Raw genomic sequence first — 25,450 nt, 5'->3', positions numbered from 1 at the left:
TTGTCCACATGTTGCCCTATTTTTGTCGACGTTCGGCTCAACTTATGGTTTGGCTGACAATTCGATACTCACTTGATTTTGTATAGATATAAATAGACGCTGATTCTGAAACTGTGTGGTCAGTATTGTCGATAGTGGTGGTGATTAAAATAGTTCATCAGTGACGCTAGAGACAAAAAGCAAGATAAAGGTTTAAAAATGAGATAAAGACAAACATATCATTTATGTTACTTACACAAATTTAATTGTCTTTTTAATAAACGTTATTGTACAAAAAATGAACAGATTTGCTCGGTATGATAGACGTAATTTTGTGTGGTTAGATTTACGTTCCGATGCTTAGTGTACGTACGTGTGTGTATATATTTATAGTCGCCTGAGATCCCCTCTCGACCCCCTAACTAGGCCCAATGACTACAGTGTGTATAACGCATTCGTTCATTCATGCTTCGTACCTGTAGTGGGAAGGTCCAGCCATGAAGACACCTGAGAACTGCAGTGATAAGTTTGAAGAGGAAGGGAAATCTTTCTTGGACGATGCCGAGGATAAAGATAAGGGACTTCACAAACGGGAGACTTGGTCCTCCCGATTGGACTTCCTCTTAGCTTGTGTTGGATTCTCTGTCGGGTTCGGAAATGTCTGGAGATTCCCCTATCTATGCTACAAAAACGGTGGAGGTAAGTTCTTATTAGATATCTTCATATCTTCTGTAATATCATAGTTTTACTTAAACCACAAACAATGAACGCATTAAGTGTGTCGCAGCGTTTCAACACCGACTGGTCCCTTTGTCAAGCTAAGACCGACTGGTCCCTTTGTCAAGCTAAGACCAACTGGTCCCTTTGTCATCAAACTAAGACCGACTGATCCCTTTGTCAAGCTAAGACCGACTGGTCCCTTTGTCAAGCTTAGACCAACTGGTCCCTTTGTCATCAAGCTAAGACCGACTGGTCACTTTGTCAAGCACACTTTACGACACGTTTAATACGTACATTGTTTGTGGATAAAGTTAAACTTTGATATTAGATGTCTTCAGTTTCTCAATAAAACACATAACAAAAATATGGGTTTTATAAACCCGCTTGTCAATGACATTTTTGAAATTTTATTTAACTTTCTTTATACACAATCACAGAAAACTAACTATGAGTGGCGATGGCCTGCTTGAATAGTTCCAGGACCAGCAAGTAGAATGAAACTGGCCCACGGGTGCTGCACCGGAAGTGACGTATATATATGAACATTAAATACAGTTTTCTAAGTATATCGTGACGTATATTTGAACATTAAATTAAATTAAAACGTAAGTGCCAAACACTCCAAGTGCCGAGATGACCTGTTACCGGTATAACAGATGACTGTAAGCGAATATAACACATACTCTAAAATTGTATATTACAGGAAAGTAAACAGGTAATAGTAGGTTTTTGAAACAACCACATCTGTAATGTAACACATATAACGGTCAATCAACATCCGTTAGTCATTCTGGACATATAACGGTCAATCAGCATCCGTTAGTCATTCTGGACATATAACTGTCAATCAGCATTCGTTAGTCATTCTGGACATATAACGGTCATTCAGCATCCGTTAGTCATTCTGGACATATAACGGTCAATCAGCATCCGTTAGTCATTCTGGACATATAACTGTCAATCAGCATCCGTTAGTCATTCTGGACATATAACTGTCAATCAGCATCCGTTAGTCATTCTGGACATATAACTGTCAATCAGCATCCGTTAGTCATTCTGGACATATAACTGTCAATCAGCATCCGTTAGTCATTCTGGACATATAACTGTCAATCAGCATCCGTTAGTCATTCTGGACATATAACTGTCAATCAGCATCCGTTAGTCATTCTGGACATATAACTGTCAATCAGCATCCGTTAGTCATTCTGGACATATAACTGTCAATCAGCATCCGTTAGTCATTCTGGACATATAACTGTCAATCAGCATCCGTTAGTCATTCTGGACATATAACTGTCAATCAGCATCCGTTAGTCATTCTGGACATATAACTGTCAATCAGCATCCGTTAGTCATTCTGGACATATAACTGTCAATCAGCATCCGTTAGTCATTCTGGACATATAACTGTCAATCAGCATCCGTTAGTCATTCTGGACATATAACTGTCAATCAGCATCCGTTAGTCATTCTGGACATATAACTGTCAATCAGCATCCGTTAGTCATTCTGGACATATAACTGTCAATCAGCATCCGTTAGTCATTCTGGACATATAACTGTCAATCAGCATCCGTTAGTCATTCTGGACATATAACTGTCAATCAGCATCCGTTAGTCATTCTGGACATATAACGGTCAATCAGCATCCGTTAGTCATTCTGGACATATAACTGTCAATCAGCATCCGTTAGTCATTCTGGACATATAACGGTCAATCAGCATCCGTTAGTCATTCTGGACATATAACTGTCAATCAGCATCCGTTAGTCATTCTGGACATATAACGGTCAATCAGCATCCGTTAGTCATTCTGGACATATAACTGTCAATCAGCATCCGTTAGTCATTCTGGACATATAACTGTCAATCAGCATCCGTTAGTCATTCTGGACATATAACTGTCAATCAGCATCCGTTAGTCATTCTGGACATATAACTGTCAATCAGCATCCGTTAGTCATTCTGGACATATAACTGTCAATCAGCATCCGTTAGTCATTCTGGACATATAACTGTCAATCAGCATCCGTTAGTCATTCTGGACATATAACTGTCAATCAGCATCCGTTAGTCATTCTGGACATATAACTGTCAATCAGCATCCGTTAGTCATTCTGGACATATAACTGTCAATCAGCATCCGTTAGTCATTCTGGACATATAACTGTCAATCAGCATCCGTTAGTCATTCTGGACATATAACTGTCAATCAGCATCCGTTAGTCATTCTGGACATATAACTGTCAATCAGCATCCGTTAGTCATTCTGGACATATAACTGTCAATCAGCATCCGTTAGTCATTCTGGACATATAACTGTCAATCAGCATCCGTTAGTCATTCTGGACATATAACTGTCAATCAGCATCCGTTAGTCATTCTGGACATATAACTGTCAATCAGCATCCGTTAGTCATTCTGGACATATAACTGTCAATCAGCATCCGTTAGTCATTCTGGACATATAACTGTCAATCAGCATCCGTTAGTCATTCTGGACATATAACTGTCAATCAGCATCCGTTAGTCATTCTGGACATATAACTGTCAATCAGCATCCGTTAGTCATTCTGGACATATAACTGTCAATCAGCATCCGTTAGTCATTCTGGACATATAACTGTCAATCAGCATCCGTTAGTCATTCTGGACATATAACTGTCAATCAGCATCCGTTAGTCATTCTGGACATATAACTGTCAATCAGCATCCGTTAGTCATTCTGGACATATAACTGTCAATCAGCATCCGTTAGTCATTCTGGACATATAACTGTCAATCAGCATCCGTTAGTCATTCTGGACATATAACTGTCAATCAGCATCCGTTAGTCATTCTGGACATATAACTGTCAATCAGCATCCGTTAGTCATTCTGGACATATAACTGTCAATCAGCATCCGTTAGTCATTCTGGACATATAACTGTCAATCAGCATCCGTTAGTCATTCTGGACATATAACTGTCAATCAGCATCCGTTAGTCATTCTGGACATATAACTGTCAATCAGCATCCGTTAGTCATTCTGGACATATAACTGTCAATCAGCATCCGTTAGTCATTCTGGACATATAACTGTCAATCAGCATCCGTTAGTCATTCTGGACATATAACTGTCAATCAACATCCGTTAGTCATTCTGGACATATAACTGTCAATCAGCATCCGTTAGTCATTCTGGACATATAATTGTCAATCAACATCCGTTAGTCATTCTGGACATATAACGGTCAATCAGCATTCGTTAGTCATTCTGGACATATAACGGTCAATCAGCATCCGTTAGTCATTCCGGACATATAACTGTCAATCAGCATCCGTTAGTCATTCTTGACATATAACGAGTATAGCGTATGGTAGTAATGTTAATATGTATATAGCAGATCGTTGTTACCAGTTAAACTTGTACATCATGGCAAATAATAGCACAGTAACACGAGTAGAAAAACCAATAAAAGCAAACTTAGCATTATATAACAGCTTAAGGCTGCAAACGTAATGGGTACCTAGCAACGTGTGTATGTTATATGTCATAAAGCCTGGTGTGATAGTAACTGATGGTATCAAATTACCAATCATATGATAAACACTGGTAGCAGTTACCAATCGTATGATAAACAGTGGTAGCAAATTACCAATCATATGATAAACACTGGAAGCAAATTACCAATCATATGATAAACACTGGTAACAAATTACCACGCATATGATAAACACTGATATCAAATTACCAATCATATGATAAACACTGGTAGCAAATTACCAATCATATGATAAACACTGGTAGCAAATTACCACGCATATGATAAACACTGGTAACAAATTACCAATCATATGATAAACACTGGTAGCAAATTACCAATCATATGATAAACACTGGTAGCAAATTACCAATCATATGATAAACACTGGTAGCTAATTACCACGCATATGATAAACACTGGTAGCAAATTACCACGCATATGATAAACACTGGTAGCAAATTACCAATCATATGATAAACACTGGTAGCAAATGTAACACGTTAATAGTACTTAAGAGTAGCACGTCTAACATAGCACAAAATCATTTACTAGTGTGAAAGCAAATGTGGGCATAATAGCAAGGCAATATAACTCTCAATCGACCGTAAGATGAAATGTCTCTAATGGGATATAAATACAGTTCGTTATAAAGAATTTATGTATAAAATATCATTAATAAATTATTTACATTGTTGTATGACAACTGTTTGGTAGAATGACTAGTTAAGACGATGCAGTAGGGAACAAACCCATTTGTGCTCAAAATAGAAACATGCATCCCTTGTGATATTATATAGCATGTTGTAGTACGGTAGTTAATTGGTGGCGTTTCGCCCCTAGCGGGCATTTAATCAAGGATTCTCGGACGTGCATGTTATTGCACGTGGCCAACACGTGTGCATGCACATTCCACTGTGTAAACTATAGTGTACTCTCTACAATTGGGGAGATGTATGGTTTAACAGGATAAAAACACTGTTTAATTTCACAGACTCGTATTAAACTGTCACTGTAACTGACCTTAGATATCATGTATCGACCACCTTTGACGTTGTAACGTTATTCCAAAAGATTAAAAGGAGAATCTGGTGTCAAGTCTTATGATGATAATGGCATACAAGTAATTTAGAAGTTGAAAGATAAACATTCGACACATACAGGTAACAGCACCTGTACAACTTGTCAATCGATACGACATGCCAAAAAATAACAATCACATTGCACCTTACTGTTTCCAACCGGTACATCGGGCTGGCCTCTGCCTATGGGACTATCAGAGTGGCCCAATTTGTTTGACACGAAACTTAAAAACGCATTAAACAATTTATACTTGTAACGATTTAGTTTTAAAATATGCTTTGTATTGTAGGCATATGTATTTACTTACTGCAGCGTCAACACCCATATACAACTTTCTCTAGCATTAACACCTATAGACAAACTTACTATTCGGTCTTTGCATATTGCAGAGTTATCTTCTCTTGGGAGGAGGTATTGATTGTTACGTCATTAGTTTGTGTGAGAAAATAACGTCGTTTTCTCAAAAATTGATGACGTTACACTCACAAACAAGTGACGTAACAATCAATACCTGCTCCCAAGAGAAGATAACTCTGCAATACACAAAGACGGAATAGCATCAACACCCATAGACAAGCAACTTACCAAAGCGTCATCACCCATAGACAAACTTACTACAGCGTAAACACCCATATAAAACTAACTACAGCGTCAACACCCATAGACAAACTTACTATTCGGTCTTTGCATATTGCAGAGTTATCTTCTCTTGGGAGGAGGTATTGATTGTTACGTCATTAGTTTGTGTGAGAAAATAACGTCGTTTTCTCAAAAATTGATGACGTTACACTCACAAACAAGTGACGTAACAATCAATCCCTGCTCCCAAGAGAAGATAACTCTGCAATACACAAAGACGTAATAGCATCAACACCCATAGACAAACTTACTACAGCGTTAACACCCATAGACAACTTACTACAGCGTCAACACCCATAGACAACTTACTACAGCGTCAACACCCATAGGCAACTTACTACAGCGTCATCACCCATAGACAAACTTACTATAGCGTTAACACCCATAGACAACTTACTAAAGCGTCATCACCCATAGACAAACTTACTACAGCGTTAACACCCATAGACAACTTACTACAGCGTCAACACCCATAGGCAACTTACTACAGCGTCGACACCCATAGACAACTTACAACAGCGGCAATACCCATATACAAGTTACTATTGCGTCAACACCCACAGGCAACTTACTACAGCGTCATCACCCATAGACAAACTTACTATAGCGTTAACACCCATAGACAAGTTACTACAGCGGCAACACCCATATACAAGTTACTACAGCTTCACCACCCATAGACAAACCTACTACAGCGTTAACACCCATAGACAACTTACTATAGCGGCAACACCCATATACAACATACTACAGCGTCAACACCCATAGACAAACTTACTACAGCGGCAACACTCATATACAACATTCTACAGCGTCAACACCCATAGACAAACTTACTATAGCGGCAACACCCATAGACAACTTACTATAGCGGCAACACCCATATACAAGTTACTATAGTGTCAACACCCATATACAAACTTACTACAGCGTTAACACCCATAGACAACTTACTACAGCGGCAACACCCATATACAAGTTACTACAGCGTCAACACCCATAGACAAACTTACTACAGCGGCAACACCCATAGACAAACTTACTACAGCGGCAACACCCATAGACAACTTACTATAGCGTCAACACCCATAGACAACTTACTATAACGGCAACACCCATAGACAACTTACTACAGCGTCAACACCCATATACAAACTTACTACAGCGTTAACACCCATAGACAACTGACTATAGCGGCAACACCCATATACAAGTTACTACAGCGTCAACACCCATAGACAAACTTACTACAGCGGCAACACCCATATACAACTTACTACAGCGTCAACACCCATAGACAACTTACTATAGCGGCAACACCCATAGAGAAACTTACTACAGCGGCAACACCCATAGACAACTTTTATTTTATTTTCGATTGCAAAATCACACGAAATATTTTGTTAATTATTTAAATGAATTCAAACCATTCTTATTTAGATTTAGGAAAACTACCAGTGCTCTCCTTACATATAAAATTTGTGTTATTTAAAAGTAACATGTTATATTCTATACCTAGGCGATAGGTCGTTTACAGACTGGCTGGTAGTCCTTATAGTTTACATTTATAATATGATCCTGATATAAACTGTAAAGTATAGATAGTAGATAATCTGACCATCTATGTTTCATTAAGATCAATAAGAAGCTGAGTATTTAATATATCAGATGTATAATATGATGTGGAACGGGTATAATGTTTTGTAACATGTACAAAGCTATTAACAAGATCACTAGGTTTACCTTACTGTATTCTGGTACAGGGACACGTGCTGGCTGGGGTAGCTAGTCAGCACCAATGGCTAATTAATTACAGACCACCAACAGATGTATTACTCTCCTAGTCACATCTGTAAGTGGCCCACTCACTCTATTATGTGATATCGAGATCATCATAGCTATTTACATTGTAACATGATGGATTGAGACGAAAACGTAACAGGCGAAGAAAGAGGATGTTGACGATGAGTGTGACTACATACAATGTCTGTCAAATAATATCTGTGAATGATCCACAAGTAAGTTGTTTTCAGAGCAATGCAGCCAAAATTCTTCTTAAAACTCAGTCAATGTTAGGAATCTATAAAAATATATATCGCGCCTTGTCGCCTGCATGTAAGCCTTGCGTTTTTTCTTGTCATGTCTCGATCGACGATGTTGACATCCCGAAAGAAAGAATCTATTTTCTGCGATTTCGTTCCAAAAATATTGCATAGATTTGCGTGAAAAAATGAAAAACGTGTAGGAAGATATCTTATATACACCAATAAAACAATAGAGCTTCACATTTTGGGAATGATTTAGAACAATTACGGAGTGACTTAAAACCGAAAACACCTCCAATATCATCACTGGACTGATTTTTGTTACAATATCGCATAATTTAAGCGGGTACCGAAACGGTGAGTGCGAGTACAAAATCCATGCTTGATCATGAGGAACGGTTTTCTGAACACTGGCCCAGATCTGGTCAAAAACAATACCCACGGTTTTTATAAATTCCTTCTTTTATGTATAAACAGCCGATGACCTTAACATGTTGAAAGATCGATGATATGTAAGACATTTTGCTATTCAAATAATGATAATCAATAACCATATACGACCAAGCCTTTTTATTTTTTTATCTGAACACGTGTTAAAGGGGCTGGTCGGGGAACAAATTACAAAATAAATGGGTCTAAATGCGTTCTCTGGCATTCCAAAAGTTATACCACGGCAATATGATGGTCGAGTTCTGCTTGCAATGCCCAGTTTTGACCATTGAAATCTCGGGGAAGCCCCGCGTAAATTTAGCGCAGATCTATTTATATATGTCACGTGGCTGTTTCGAAAGTGAGGCAGTGAAGATAACAACAATAGCACGCCGTCATGTGCCATGTCGGACTCAACTAGCGGATAAGACAGCAATACTATACGTAAATAATTGTTTTCAAATGTCATTTATGATGCAAGTGTAGTATTCTGCCTATATCTTGCTGTTATATATACCGATATTGATACCTCGTGCCTGTCATGACGTTTGCATGCAGCTTTTTCTTTCGCCACGATGGCGATGTTTACATTTGGCCTTGTTGATGATGCGCGTGCGGTAAAATTACATCACTGATCTGGTCAATTGAGAGTTTTAGACTGTCAGGTGACGATTTAGGATTTCTTTAATACAATAATAATTTTTACTCTTAGGGAGTGAATTTCAGCAAAATTGAATCGGTATATTTCATAAGAAGGTATTTTAAACATGTTTATGCCATTTTAGCAAATATGACATTTTCCCCCCGACCAGCCCCTTTAAATGATTGTTCGACAAACCTCTGGGCCTCCGACCAAGGTTTCAAAATTTCATGTTTTTTTATGAATATTCCTGCTGTATTCCATTGCATTTCGTAAGAACCCACTTATGTGTTATGTGTGGGGCCCCATAAGAATCGACGGTTTCTACAGTGCCATCTGCTAAAAAGCAATTGAAAAAAACAAAAGTGATCTGCTGCCCCCGTAGCAATACGTGTGAGCGGTAGTTGTCACAAGGACGTTACATAACAAACAAATACAACGGTTTTCTATTTACCACGAAAACGACGTCATGAAGGAGACGAAAATATCAGGATAGTGTATCGTCTGTTACTTGCGCACACAATGAACTTGATTTTACCTCGATGTGTTTATTTGGTGTGGTGACATTTCGTCAAGGCCAATGTCGTTGTCTTTCATGCACTGGTATGCTGGAATTATTGTCCCGAGGGTGACTTTAGGGACAGGTGATAATTTATGCCCAAGTTAACCTGTTGTCGCCAGTCACTGTCTCTGCTAAAGGTTATTCTCGCACCCTTACAAGGTAGAACACTGAATAAGTTATCGTTTTTCTGTGATATTCGACACTCATGTCCCTGCCATAAGTTACTCTCGTTTATTACGAAAAACACCTGTGTGGATTTATTTTTTGTATAAACAGTGTTGTATATTGAGTGCTTCATAAAAAATGTTCTAAATGAGGGCAGGGAGGTTTTATTGTATATGGAGTACTACATAAATATTGTTCTAAATGAGAGCAGGGAGGGTTTATTGTATATGGAGTACTATATAAATATTGTCCTCAATGAGGACAGGGAGGGTTTATTGTATATGGAGTACTACATAAATATTGTCCTCAATGAGGGCAGGGATGGTTTATTGTATATGGAGTACTACCTAAATATTGTCCTCAATGAGGGCAGGGAGGGTTTATTGTATATGGAGTACTACATAAATATTGTTCTAAATGAGGGCAGGGAGGGTTTATTGTATATGGAGTTCTACATAAATATTGTTTTAAATGAGGGCAGGGAGGGTTTATTGTATATGGAGTACTACATAAATATTGTCCTCAATGTAGGACTGGGAGTGGGTTGTTTCATAAAGGCTTGAAAACAGTTGCCATTAATCTGCCATTCATTATAAACAGTTTTGTACAATGTAATGTGCCCCGATCAGCTGTATGCTACCTATTTTAAATGCATATTTGCATTCGTGTTAATTGATGCCCTCTGATTCTTGCTGAGCAGTCATACCGCCGCCGACGAAAAAGCTCTCAAATGTATGTAATTCATGACAATATGAATTCTAAATTATATTATTCGTCACAGGCACTTTAATTTATGTTTTTCTTTACTTTCATATATAATTGCACTTTCTTGTTCTTTCAGGGTATACATACCACCGACGACACATTTCCTGTCAGAAATTACAAACTTGGTCATGTAAATTCGATATAATTCATGACAATAAGAACACTAAAACTATGTCATTGTGTTTATCTTTCGCAGGAGCGTTCCTCATTCCGTACCTAATATGTGTGGTCGTGGCCGGAGTTCCTCTCTTTTTCCTGGAAGTAACCGTTGGTCAGTTTATGGGGGTGAGCGGCTTCAAGGCATGGAACATTTGTCCACTGTTACAGGGTAGGTCTAACAAACCATCACCGTCAACACACACAAAAGGAACTTAAATAGAGATAAAATAGAATCTGAGTTATCAGCTTCGAAAGAACTACTATTTCATCCCGTATGAAGATAATTGTGAACATATCTATTATTCTTTTATTTTATCAAAACAGCATAAGTGTAACTATAAAAATGATAATTGTCGATAAACGACATAAATGTCTGCTATTTTAATTGAATATATACAATATACATTACGAATAAATATTCTTTACGGATTATGGATACCTGGATTTAAGTAAAGTAGGAACTCATCCTTATCAGCTTTAATTTGATAAAACCAAAACTTGGCTAGTAACATAGTAGACACATGTACATGTACCTAACCTTACGTTATAAATCCCTCAACACTTCGGAGCAAAACCCGGTGTTCTGAAGGGTAAACGTTCTCTATTTAATGTATACAGATTTCAAAGATATTCCGGAGGGAAACTGTTCCCTTTACTACATACATATCTTTATAATATTCTCCTCATGAAATATACATTGCTTTACGAACCAATGAGTAGTAACCATTAGGGGAGCAAAATATAGAAACGAGTTCAAAATAATCAGCAAATATAGAAACGAGTTCAAAGTAACCACTAAGGGAGCAAATATATTGATTAGTTAAATTACCACTAGGGGAGAAAATATATTGAATACATGTAGTTAAATTACCACTAGGGGAGAAAATATAGAAATGAGTTCAATGCAACCACTTAGGGAGCAAATATATTGATAAGTTAAATTACCACCAGGGGAGCAAATTATAGGACGAGTTCAAATTAACCACTAAGGGAGCAAATGTATAGAGTAGTTAAATTACCAATAGGGGCGCAAATATAGAAACGAGTTCAAAGTAACCACTTAGAGCGCAATACTATTGATTAGTTAAATTACTACTATGAGAGCAAAAATTAGAAGCGAGTTCAATGTAACCATTTAGGGAGCAATTATATATTGAATAGTTAAATTTCCACTAGGTGAACAAATGTAGAAACGAGTTCAAAGTAAACACTTAGGGAACAAATATATTGATTAGTTAAATTACAAATAGGGAAGCAAATATATTGAATAGTTAAATTACCACTAGGGGCGCAAATATAGAAACGAGTTCAAAGTAACCAGTTAGGGAGCAAATATATAGATTAGTTAAATAACCAATAGGAGAGTAAATATAAAAACGAGTTCAATGTAACCACTTAGGGAGCAAATATATTGAATAGTTTAATTACCACTAGGGGAGCAAAATAAAGAAACGAGTTCAATGTAACCACTTAGGGAGCAACTATTATAATAAGTTAAGAGGAAGTACAAAGTGTGCAAATATAGTAACCATTATGTAATACCTAATAAGGGAGCTAATATATGGTATCTTCCAGTCTTCCAGCGTCCTCGTCATATAGGCTGTATAGACTACATACCCTGTCGTCCTACTGTCCTCTCGACACTATCAAACTCTTCAATCGATACCTCCTGATTATCGGTATACATTCACAAATTGGTGTCCATCTTTATATTGTACTTTGTCTATAGTTTACCCGGCTCAATCATATGACACATGACCAAGTCGTTATTCAAAATATTCTCGGCGAAAAGGGCAAGCGGCTACTCGGGTTACTGCAGCACATCTGTATGTATACAGCCGTATCCAAACTCCGAACGGTAAAGAATCTTTGCAACATTTTTGAAGTTCGGAATGTTACCATGTTTGTGTACGTGGCAAAAGCCGTTTCCCCTCAGGTGCAGCAGTTGACCTGACCCAATGTGTATACATTGTGTAGTTTGGACCAAAGGCACTATTTATTTTAGGGTTGACGCTAATTTCACTATTTTCTTTGATCATTGACACAGTCAATCATGCCGAACTATCGGATCAGATTGTCGGTAAATTGAAAAACGGTATATGTAGTGCTTTTTATGTATAGTATTGGAGGTCAACAAAGGCTCCAATCGTAATTCAACATTTAATCACAATTATAATTGTATTTGCGAAAAAATATAATTACAAGTTATTAGGAATTTGAATACTTAAAATGAGTTTAAGAAAATATCAAATTGATAAAAAAAATCCTGTTTTTATGCATTTCGCAAATCTTATTTTTCCTTTTCTTTTCTTAATCTTAAATGTATTATTGTTTGTTTTCTGCATTGAAATCAGCCGGTCTACTTATGACACCTAGAACATCTGGATTTGTTTTTCATATTCGTCCGATGTATTGATAGAATTTTATTTTGTTTACAGTCCAATCTGTAGATTTACCTCACAAGATCAATGCACATTCCTGTTGACCATCAGAGTTTAAAAGACTGAAGTGTGAATTATTTACAATGAAATAGTATGCATAAAAAGCACTACGTGTAACGTTTTTCAATTCCCCAACATTCTGTCCCTCTGTCATGACAAACCGATTGATCAAAGAAAATAGTAAAATTAGCTTCAACCCTAAAATACAAAGTGCATTCGGTCGAACCTTCACAATGTATACACACTGGGTCAGGTCAACTGCTGTTCCCGAGGGGAAACGGCTTTTTATACGTACACAAACATAGTAGCGTCCCTAACGTTAAAGAAATGTTGCAATGATTTACCGTTCGGAGTTTGGATACGATCATTCCGGAATGGCTGTATTAAGATGTGTTGACATTTCTGTTTAGTCCGTCATAGATTGACTCTGGATAAAATGGTTTCCATAACAAATAAGATCATTCAATTGTGTGTGATATAATATATAACAGGAACCAGCACGTCAAACTACATATCTTATCATGTCTAGTAGTTGACTGTAATCTGGAAAGTACGACGCTTACAAAACACGATATTGGCAAACCTGAAAAGGTCATAATTTATAAACCTGAAGCAACAAGTTGTAACACAGTTTTAATCAAGGTCAGATTTTTTCTCAAAAGACGCTTAACCTTTCAGAACACATTTGTCTTATTCTCTTTTCAGCCATGTGTTCAATGTCTACAGAACCTGGCGTCATAAAGCAAAACTTTGTGGACGACATACTTGTTCTGCAACACTTCATGTTTCACAGTCATGTTGTTTCAATCTTGAAAGGAAACGGAAGTAAATAGTTACCCATTGTACATAATCAATATACACGTAGTCATATCTAAACTAATGAAATATATTGTCACAAATACTGCTGTATTTTACAGGACTCGGAGGGACCACCACGACCATTGTGTTTTTCCTAAACTGTTACTATAACGTGATCATCTGTTGGGCAATATACTATGTGTTTTCCTCCTTCACCTCCGAGCTTCCCTGGAAGACGTGTGGTCACGAGTGGAACACGGAACACTGCTACGACTTCAATGGTGTAAACAAGACAGAAGCCTTTGCTACTAATCTCACTGTCACCACTGTCAACACATCATTGAATTATATCACACCAAACAATATATCATCGCCAGTCATCAGAATAGACCCCGTCAATGAATTTTGGGAGTGAGTATCTTAAGTTCTCGAAAGTGTTGTGTTAAATAATAGTTTAGTACAAAGATTCAATAGAGCAATGGGAAAATAAAGAATCCGAGAAAAAAGTTATCAATTAGAAAAGAAAGGATATGGAAATAATTGTTTTTACAGGCGAAAGGTGCTTGGTCTCTCGTCCGGTATTGATGAGATGGGAACTGTGAGATGGGATCTAGCTCTATGTCTTCTGTTGGCCTGGGTGATCGTGTATGTGTGCATATGTAAAGGAATCCGAACTTCTGGTAAGGTAAGTAAAGCTCATTGTACACAGCAATTACAATCTATTATTCGGAATCATATTCATCTGTTTTGTATGAACAATAAAAGTTTTTTTTTCATTATTTATTTATCATTTATAAGCACATTGAAATAATTCTCTACTTGCCTAATATATAATGGTGATTGTAAGCCTTTTTTGTTGAACAATTATAACTTACATTATTATCAATTTGTTGTTAAGCGCTTTAGAGTATATTTTCCCCCAATTATATATGGCACGTTATAAATGTTGAACATTTTTTAAACTTATTTTTTACACTAATAGGAAATAAAATCGTCTGTCTAAAATTTCGATTACTGTTTAATGTTCAGAACAAAGTTCGGATTTATTAATTACAGTCTGCGATTCTACAAAAATAATCAAAATCTAGCAACAATAATGATGCTGTTTTAAAAAGTAACAAAGCTTTAATTAAACTTTTGCCTTTCTTTGTGAACAATGCAGTAAATTGTATCCTTGTGTGTAGCCGTTGTGGTATAGTTTGTCCTTGTGCGTAGCCGTTCTGGTGTATTTTGTCCCTGTGTATGTTAAGTGTGGTATATTTTGCCCTTGTGTTTTGAAGCAGTGGTATAGTTTGTCCTTATATTTTGAAGCTGTGGTATATTTTGTTCTTTTATGTTGAAGCTGTGGTGTATTTTGTCACTGTATGTTTACATTGTGGGATATTTTGTCCCTGTATGTTTACACTGTGGTATGCTTTGTCCTTGTATGTTTACACTGTGGTATGCTTTGTCCTTGTATGTTTACACTGTTGTTTATTTTGTCCCTGTATGTTTACACTATTGCTTATTTTTTACCTGTATGTTTACACTGTGGTATGTTTTGTCCCTGTATGTTTACTCTGTTGTTTATTTTGTCCCTGTATGTTTACACTGTGGTATATTTTGTCCCTGTATGTTTACACTGTGGTATATTTTGTCCCTGTATGTTTACACTGTGGTATATTTTGTCCCTGTATGTTTACACTGTGGTATATTTTGTCCCTGTATGTTTACACTGTGGTATATTTTGTCCCTGTATGTTTACACTGTGGTATATTTTGTCCCTGTATGTTTACACTGTGGTATATTTTGTCCCTGTATGTTTACACTGTGGTATATTTTGTCCCTGTATGTTTACACTGTGGTATATTTTGTCCCTGTATGTTTACACTGTGGTATATTTTGTCCCTGTATGTTTACACTGTGGTATATTTTGTCCCTGTATGTTTACACTGTGGTATATTTTGTCCCTGTATGTTTACACTGTGGTATATTTTGTCCCTGTATGTTTACACTGTGGTATATTTTGTCCCTGTATGTTTACACTGTGGTATATTTTGTCCCTGTATGTTTACACTGTGGTATATTTTGTCCCTGTATGTTTACACTGTGGTATATTTTGTCCCTGTATGTTTACACTGTGGTATATTTTGTCCCTGTATGTTTACACTGTGGTATATTTTGTCCCTGTATGTTTACACTGTGGTATATTTTGTCCCTGTATGTTTACACTGTGGTATATTTTGTCCCTGTATGTTTACACTGTGGTATATTTTGTCCCTGTATGTTTACACTGCGGTAGATTTTGTCCCTGTATGTTTACACTGTGGTATGTTTTGTCCCTGTATATTTACACTCTGGTATATTTTGTCCCTATATGTTTGCACTGTGGTATATTTTGTCCTTGTATGTTTACACTGTGGTATATTTTGTCCATGTATGTTTACACTGTGGTATATTTGGTCCCTGTATGTTTACACTGTGGTATGTTTTGTCCCTGTATATTTACACTGTGGTATATTTTGTCCCCGTATGTTTACACTGTGGTATATTGTGTCCCTGTATGTTTACACTGTGGCATATTTTGTCCCTGTGTGTTGGCACTGTGGTATGTTTTGTCCCTGTATATTATGTTTACACTGTGGTATATTGCGTCCCTGTATGTTTACACTGTGGCATATTTTGTCCCTGTATGTTTACACTGTGGTATATTTTGTCCCTGTGTGTTGGCACTGTGGTATATTTTGTCCCTGTGTGTTGGCGCTGTGGTATATTTTTTCCATGTGTGTTGGCACACTGTTATATTTCATCCCCTTGTGGTTATACTGCGAAATGTTCATTGTTTATAAATCTTCCAATTGCAATTTAAATCTAATATTTAAGGGTACTTTTAAGTGGTTTGTTTACATGATGTTTATTACTATGTATAACTGTGTTAGACTTTTGAGTATTTTTTAGTAAAAAGCCCCAAAACAAACAAACATAACAAAAATGCGACAATATCTCTCTTACTGATATACTTTTTTGTGTAACCGTGTCAGACTATATTTCAGCCTACCTAGGGTACTGACAGTCCACCAGCAGATTTAGCAACCTTGTTACGTAAAATAGACACTAGGAAAATAAAAAAAGGAAATACCTATTTAGAAATCTTGTTCAGATAGCCAAACAAAGTACGGCTTTATGGCTACAGGGAACTCTCACATTACACATGGATGTGTCATTAGCTGTCGTTGTCAACATTGTTAATATGTATTAGCATAAAACGGTATAAACAGGCTATATTTACCAGGCACAGAAAAACCTGCATATGGTACACCCTGAAAAACATCTTAGTTAAAATTTTAATATATGCATGAAGTAAATATCATAAAGGAACAATACTTTTACATATATTAATAGTAAGTCGACATGTTTACATTAGACAATTAACATACACAAGTGTGTAAAACAGTACGTTTATTAATAAAAAAAATCTCTATTTGCATACAATCAAAACACAAAACGACATGCGTATAAGATTTAACAAAAAATAATTGTGAAATTGAAGAATCGGTTCAGAAGCGAAGTTATCAAAACTTGTAATATTTTAAAAACACCTATGCAATTTTGTTTTCTTGACATCATTTGGAAGAGATTAAGAGATTTTTTTCATGTGAGAAATTTGGCTGTTTTTGTTTTTGCTATTTATGGCATGTCATAATTTATTATCAACAAAAACGCAAAAAGCTAAAAGGAAATGTCAAATTTAGTCTTGGAGGCATTTAATTAGATAAAAAAAAAAAAAAACCGAAAGAGAACCTCCAAATCGTACATTGATTGTCGCAGGATAGACACTTTCTTATTCTTCAAGACGAAACCCCTTAACCTGGTTTCCTTCTTCACTCAATGTCCCGGCAGGTCCAAATTATACATGTATATTATTAAACACACTTTTGCAAAATATGAGCTGAGGGCTGAAGACCATAAAGAAATATTTCAGAAAACCAAGTAGAATAAAAACAATATTAAAAAAAGGAAAATAGAAAATAAAATAAATAATTATAAATAATAAACAAAACATGAACCGCATCGGCAATTTCAAAGGACATTATCAGCACTGACCAACCAGTCACCTATCGGACACTGAAACAGAAGGAGAAACATCATAAATCGGCTGGCAATAACAGTTTTACAGCAAGCTGACTTTTACCCGGTTCATTACAAATGTATTTAAGGAAGGTTAAGATGAAATTCAACACGAGTAAATAGGACGTAAGTCGTCATTAGCGTTATAATAACAATAATAACGTTACAATCTAAACGCTTTTTTTTCAAAATATTCCAACTTTATTTTCAGGTGATGTATGTAACGGCGACCGCCCCATACTTCTTCATGCTCGCCCTGCTCATACGTAACTCTGTTCTAGAGGGCGCTCTTGATGGGGTCATCTATTATCTCAAGCCGGACTTAACCAAACTTGGTGACATGGAGGTATGTTCTACGAATTTTGTTTTCATATTTGTTTTGACTTCTGAATATGTTTAACGTCTTTTTTTTTGTGACATATACAAATATACCTCCTTTAAGCATTTTGTGTTGTTTTTTACTGTTTTACCTGGGGGCACCTTTCCTTATCCTGTGCTTTGTACGATTGTTGAAAGTTTGGACTTGTTTGTTAAACTCGAAAGAATGACTAATAAGCACGACCTAACTTATGTGTAGCAGGACCGTTTATACATCACGCTGTACGTCTTATAATGGGGAACGTGGAAACAAACATCACTTAATTAAGGAAGCAGACATGTTATAGTCTGGTGATCATGTCGCTGACCTTCCAAGCAGACGACAAAGGTTCAATGCACGGTTAGAGAGCTTTCTCCTTCACAACCTCAGACCCTACGGTGACCCTTTATATACAAAGTCAATTAACTTGAATCAGTGTTGTTCGTTAAACGTTACCACGCCTCTAGTCGAATGAAAATAGTTAGATCCTACAGATGATGTTTCACATTACAAGCGAATGAGAGAATAAATAAATGAAAAAAAACCTAACATAATACTGCATGCACGTGTAGATGAATGCAGGGCAGATTACATGAATTAGTCAATCGATCAATGAACAGACTAATGAACGGATCGAATGTATAACATACACGGACATGTGATAAAAGATTTCTTTTGAATACTATCAATGTCATGCTGGAGATGTTGACATGCAACACTGATTTAAGATGTTACTGTTCATGCCACTTGAATAAATTGCATTTTCTCAGCCTAACAATAATTTTGTATGGTTTGGAGGGGACGATTTCCTTCTATTTACTATGAGTTGTCCTTGTCTGGTGATGCTGCTGTATATTTGATTCACCTTAGGACGTCTTTGTACTTTCAGGTATGGATCGATGCCTCCACACAGATTATGTGGTCCTATTCTATAGGTAATGGTGCCCTGACCGCTCTCGGCAGTTACAACAAGTTTAACCATAACTCCTACAGGTATTTTAAATTTCAATAAATTTCATTGTCAAAGGAAAAATGGATTGGGCAGCAGGCATAGCCTATTTAAGCCCTTTCCAAACATAGTAATAGACAGTGGTACAAGCATAGACATAAACATTAGAACACATACAAACACAAATAAATAAGTTGGTATTATCAAATTAATAATCAAATTAGGGGAAACAACTACTTATACTCATTTTTACTATAATTGAATTTAATGGTTAAAATTCTAACCGTTTATTTTGATATTGAAAAGACATATAATATATATATATATATATATACATATTATGAAGAGAAAAGAAAAACAATTTGTTGATGGAGCTGCATGTATAAACATTTGATGGGATTAAATTACCGCACCCAAGAGATACAGGCCAAAAAGTCCATTGTATCACACAGGGCCATCCACTGATGAGTTTGGAAATTCAATCCCACCAAATAGTTTAATTTATGCATATTTAACACAGGTTAGATATATAATTAACATGTTGTATAATGTTACTTATAGCCTTGCCAACGATATGGTTGCACAAACATATTGTGTTATGCAGATTTAACCAGGCTTAATATAATTGATAACATCATCATGTTATTCTATATTATAGGGACGTCACGATCTTCGCCTTCATCAATTCTGGCACCAGTATTTTTGCTGGTTTCCTCATCTTCACCATCCTAGGGCATATGGCCTTTTTACAGGATACAACCATAGATAAAGTAGCAGCTTCAGGTAAAGTTTCTCAAGGATAAATACAAAAAGGTCACCTCTATGACGTATACACGTGTTGTACTCATGGCAGTGGTAATATTACATTATGTATATACAGGTATGACGTGAGTGATACACATTGATATTGGTTTCTATTTCATAGTACACTTCCTAGGTCAGGTCCTCAACAATATATTTAAAATGACATGCGTTCTTATTTCATGGCTAACATTTATCTGATAGAATTTCTTTGTTAATGTCTATTTTTAGAATTAGTGCTAAATAAATATCCACCTTTCAGACATTCATAAACACAGAATGTCAATCATTTAGGTTCCTCGGCATTTTGTTTTGTATAAAAATGACTGTTTAAGCACTTTAATGTGTAGTATTACGTAAATGACCGCATATCTACCCATTCAGCTAATGCATTAGACGAAACATTTAATATTTTATTGCTTTGATGTTTTGCTTTTCAATAAGTCCAACATCAACAACGTACATTTTGTAATCTGATATACGCCTGCTATCTGTGATGGCTTGCTGTTCGTATGACGTACATTTAGTATCCCCGCCCTGCTGACCTGTACAAGTATTGTCCTTTACAAAAGGTAAAACGATAAAAGAAACCATAATATGTGTGTATGAGGATAACAACTTTGTGAATATTTCACTAAAAAGGTTTCAATATTGAGAAAAGATTACATCGCCATAGATATTTAATGATTGGTTGCCTCCTTCCTGCATTGTTCCTTTATAGACTGACACTGACAATGCAACAAAACATTTCTATATTATGTGTGAAAGATTCTGTATACCTCAATCTAATTAAAATTATATCTTCACATCGCTCCCGTTTTCTGATATGTCGCGTTGAAGAGCTAACAACATCCCGTAGAGGGTCATGTTCAGGTGACCTTTGCACTAACCAATCAGATGAGAGCTTACGCTTTTCTGTAAGTGATGATGTAACGATTTCGGAACACACTTGCTATGATAAAAGACCGAGAGGTGCCAAATGAGCATCGAAAATGGCGGCGCCCATTACACCACGCCATGTCTATCTCCAAGACAACGTTTGTACAATTTGTGGATTTTGCTTTGAAATAAGAGAGACTTCCTCTTCTGGGGATGTTGTCGTTTAAAAGTTTAACAACCTGAAACTAAAATTAACCAATGACAGGCTTCGCAATATTCAAACAACCACTGGACCAGACGAAAAAGTGGATTTTGGGCTACGAGGTGTCTGCATTAAATGCTACAGGTCCTGCTTTCTGATTGGTTTTAAGAAAGAGTTATGTCGCGTTTTGATTGGCTTGTTATAAATATGATAATGCATTCATGTTGACCTCTGATATAACCCTCTACGGGATGTTGTCAGATCTTCAACGCGACATCTCAGTAAACGGGAGCGATGTGAAGATATAATTTTAATTAGATTGTGTATACCTATTCGTAAAAGAACGATTGGTATTGTATCACGTTCGCGCAATACTTGGTGATTTTCGTGAGACAAAGGCAGCGGTCGACATTTTGAGGGTAGACGCTTTCTGCTGGTCACAATGACACTATAACGACGTATCGTATCGTTGTAAGATGACGTCACTTTATAGAACTAACGCGACATTGTTGTCTGAAGAAAAAACTTTTAACAGAAATTTCATTATGTTTCTCACTAAATGAATATTTTGAAGGAGTCATACGGCTGTTTGTGAAAAAGCCTAAACAATACAGATTTGTTTACCCAAGTTTAGTTAGTTGCGAAAATACATAACACTATAAATGTACGTTTTAAAAACGCATTATTCATATTGTTTCAGATTGGTTATGAATTACATGATTCAATAAATGAAAATAGGAAATTGGAAACAACCCTCTGGAGTTACTCCCCTTGTTCTAGTATTGATATGCATTGTGATCTGCCCATGACACATGACGGTAGCGATCATGGTAATCTTACGGGAAAGCTTAGATTATGTGACCAGATATGACAAAATGCAAATCATGTTCGTATGTGAGTGCTAGTGTTTTAATGATGATGATGATGCTGCTGCTGCTGCTGCTGCTGATGATGATGATGTTGATAGGGAATTCCTCCGAAAAGATAAGGAATATAAATAAGGCTCAATGGCTTGGCATTTCTCTCTCTTCAACATACTTAGATTATGTGTTTTTTAACAGAAATATCTCCTACATTATATATCTAATTAAATGTCCATTTTTAAGGACCCGTGTCAAAGGTAATAGACTTGTGGTATTTTTATGTGTCTTGTTGACGTCAGACACATTGCTATACATAACGAGGATACATTTACCCTAGGCTGAATAACACCTGCATGCTCTAACTCCACTTTGTATTCCTGAGCGATATTAAATCCAGCAATGTGATAACCCTTTGAACTTGTCACGTCAAAACGTACCATCGAGAAATATTGTTTGTATGAAATGAGATGTAAATGAGTGCATATGTATGTATTATCGAGGACTTATGATTTCCGGCCCTCATTTATTATCCTGTTCCAGTTTATTTGTGTTTTTAAAACTTGAGTTTATAAAACTTGCTGTAACATGAGTCAAATCATTATAATATTGATTCGTAGTTTTGTAATGAATAAATATCGTTCACACATGTAAACCACATGTGCGGCAATTTCTCCAAAACCCAATTTCGCTTTCAAATAAACAATTAACCCAGTTAACATCAGTAACATCTTACTACATTATAATTTTTGTATTTATCGATTTCCAGTTAATGTAAATTCGTAATGACGTTTGTCAATGTCAATGATGATTTTACAAATTCAGTAGTTTATATGTATATCTATTTTTTAATTTCAGTTGTTGACACTTTCTAAGGCATATGCAATGATTTACGATATATTAAGTAATTTTGTTACGATTAAACACGACATATGGTTTTTGTCTTGACTACATTAGGAGCATAGAGGGACAGACTTTAAGGTTGACAAAATAAACGTTGAGATTGATGAATGTAAGACACACACGGGTTATTGCAATGTAAATGTTGGTAATATATACCATTCTCCGAAAATTAATTACACTGTATCACACAGGTGTTTCGTCCTTTTAAGACTGTTGGTTATATAACATTCTCCGAAAACTAATTACACTGCATCACACAGGTGTTTCGTCCTTTTAAGACTGTTGGTAATATATACCATTCTCCGAAAATTAATTACACTGTATCACACAGGTGTTTCGTCCTTTTAAGGCTGTTGGTTATATACCATTCTCCGAAAATTAATTACGCTGTATCACTCAGGTGTTTCGTCCTTTTAAGACTGTTGGTTATATAACATTCTCCGAAAATTAATTACACTGCATCACACAGGTGTTTCGTCCTGTTAAGACTGTTGGTAATATATACCATTCTCCGCAAATTAATTACACTGCATCACACAGGTGTTTCGTCCTTTTAGGACTTTTGTCTTGACTACATTAGGAGCATAGAGGGACAGACTTTAAGGTTGACAAAATAAACGTTGAGATTGATGAATGTAAGACACGCACGGGTTATTGCAATGTAAATGTTGGTAATATATACCATTCTCCGAAAATTAATTACACTGTATCACACAGGTGTTTCGTCCTTTTAAGGCTGTTGGTTATATACCATTCTCCGAAAATTAATTACGCTGTATCACTCAGGTGTTTCGTCCTTTTAAGACTGTTGGTTATATAACATTCTCCGAAAACTAATTACACTGCATCACACAGGTGTTTCGTCCTTTTAGGACTGTTGGTTATATGCCATTCTCCGAAAATTAATTACACTGTATCACACAGGTTTTTCGTCCTTTTAAGACTGTTGGTTATATACCATTCTACGAAAATTAATTACGCTGTATCACACAGGTGTTTCGTGCTTTTAAGACTGTTGGTTATATACCATTCTCCGAAAATTAATTACACTGCATCACACAGGTGTTTCTTCCTTTTAAGACTGTTGGTTATATACCATTCTCCAAAAATTAATTACACTGCATCACACAGGTGTTTCCTCCTTTTAGGACTGTTGGTTATATGCCATTCTCCGCAAATGGTGTTTCGTCCTTTTAAGACTGTTGGTAATATATACCATTCTCCGAAAATTAATTACACTGTATCACACAGGTGTTTCGTCCTTTTAAGGCTGTTGGTTATATACCATTCTCCGAAAATTAATTACGCTGTATCACTCAGGTGTTTCGTCCTTTTAAGACTGTTGGTTATATAACATTCTCCGAAAACTAATTACACTGCATCACACAGGTGTTTCGTCCTTTTAGGACTGTACTGTTGGTAATATATACCATTCTCCGAAAATTAATTACACTTTATCACACAGGTGTTTCGTCCTTTTAAGACTGTTGGCTATATATACCATTCTCCGAACATTAATTACACTGCATCACACAGTTGTTTCGTCCTTTTAAGACTGTTGGTAATATACCATTCTCCGAAAATTAATTACGCTGTATCACTCAGGTGTTTCGTCCTTTTAAGACTGTTGGTTATATAACATTCTCCGAAAATTAATTACACTGCATCACACAGGTGTTTCGTCCTGTTAAGACTGTTGGTAATATATACCATTCTCCGCAAATTAATTACACTGCATCGCACAGGTGTTTCGTCCTTTTAAGACTGTTGGTTATATATACCATTCTCCAAAATTTAATTACACTGCATTACACAGGTGTTTCGTCCTTTTAGGACTGTTGGTTATATACCATTCTCCGAAAATTAAATACACTGCATCACACAGGTGTTTCGTCCTTTTAGGACTGTTGGTTATATGCCATTCTCCGCAAATTGATTACACTGCATCGCACAGGTGTTTCGTCCTTTTAAGACTGTTGGTTATATATACCATTCTCCAAAATTTAATTACACTGCATTACACAGGTGTTTCGTCCCTTTAGGACTGTTGGTTATATGCCATTCTCCGAAAATTAATTACACTGCATCACACAGGTGTTTCGTCCTTTTAGGACTGTTGGTTATATGCCATTCTCCGAAAATTAATTACACTGCATCACACAGGTGTTTCGTCCTTTAAAGACTCATCGGTGATAAAGTTATGATGTGATATGTCATAGAAAACACGTCGATGCAGTATGCTTAACGGAAACGATATATAATGCTTATAATTGATAGAAAGCGGATACAACTTTAGTAAAAAACAACATAGAAATTGGTAACTCGTTTCGTTGTTCTTCATTACGGTCTTAACAAATTATGGACAGTTGAATTTGAGTAAATTAAGTGTCGAATATCCAAAGAAGATATTTGATGTTTCTTCAGCTATTCATGAACTA

General features: G+C 36.2%; 1 protein-coding gene across 1 annotated transcript in view; it reads left to right on the top strand.

Moving 5' to 3' along the window:
- Window positions 1–410: 410 nt before the first annotated feature.
- LOC110461028 (sodium- and chloride-dependent creatine transporter 1-like) overlaps window positions 411–25,450 on the top strand; it is a 34,879-nt gene continuing 9,839 nt past the window's right edge. The window contains exons 1-7 of the mRNA XM_021514302.1: window positions 411–678; window positions 10,752–10,883; window positions 14,073–14,364; window positions 14,506–14,638; window positions 18,272–18,406; window positions 19,308–19,411; window positions 20,026–20,150. Of these exons, the coding sequence (XP_021369977.1) occupies window positions 477–678; window positions 10,752–10,883; window positions 14,073–14,364; window positions 14,506–14,638; window positions 18,272–18,406; window positions 19,308–19,411; window positions 20,026–20,150 (1,123 nt within the window). The 5' untranslated portion in view covers window positions 411–476. The remainder of the gene's footprint in view (window positions 679–10,751; window positions 10,884–14,072; window positions 14,365–14,505; window positions 14,639–18,271; window positions 18,407–19,307; window positions 19,412–20,025; window positions 20,151–25,450) is intronic.

This window comes from Mizuhopecten yessoensis, unplaced genomic scaffold, assembly GCF_002113885.1.
Source record: "Mizuhopecten yessoensis strain PY_sf001 unplaced genomic scaffold, ASM211388v2 scaffold1379, whole genome shotgun sequence".
NCBI classification, from domain to species: domain Eukaryota; kingdom Metazoa; phylum Mollusca; class Bivalvia; order Pectinida; family Pectinidae; genus Mizuhopecten; species Mizuhopecten yessoensis.
Note: the sequence above shows the minus strand (reverse complement) of the source record. Positions and strands in the feature narration are given on the sequence as shown.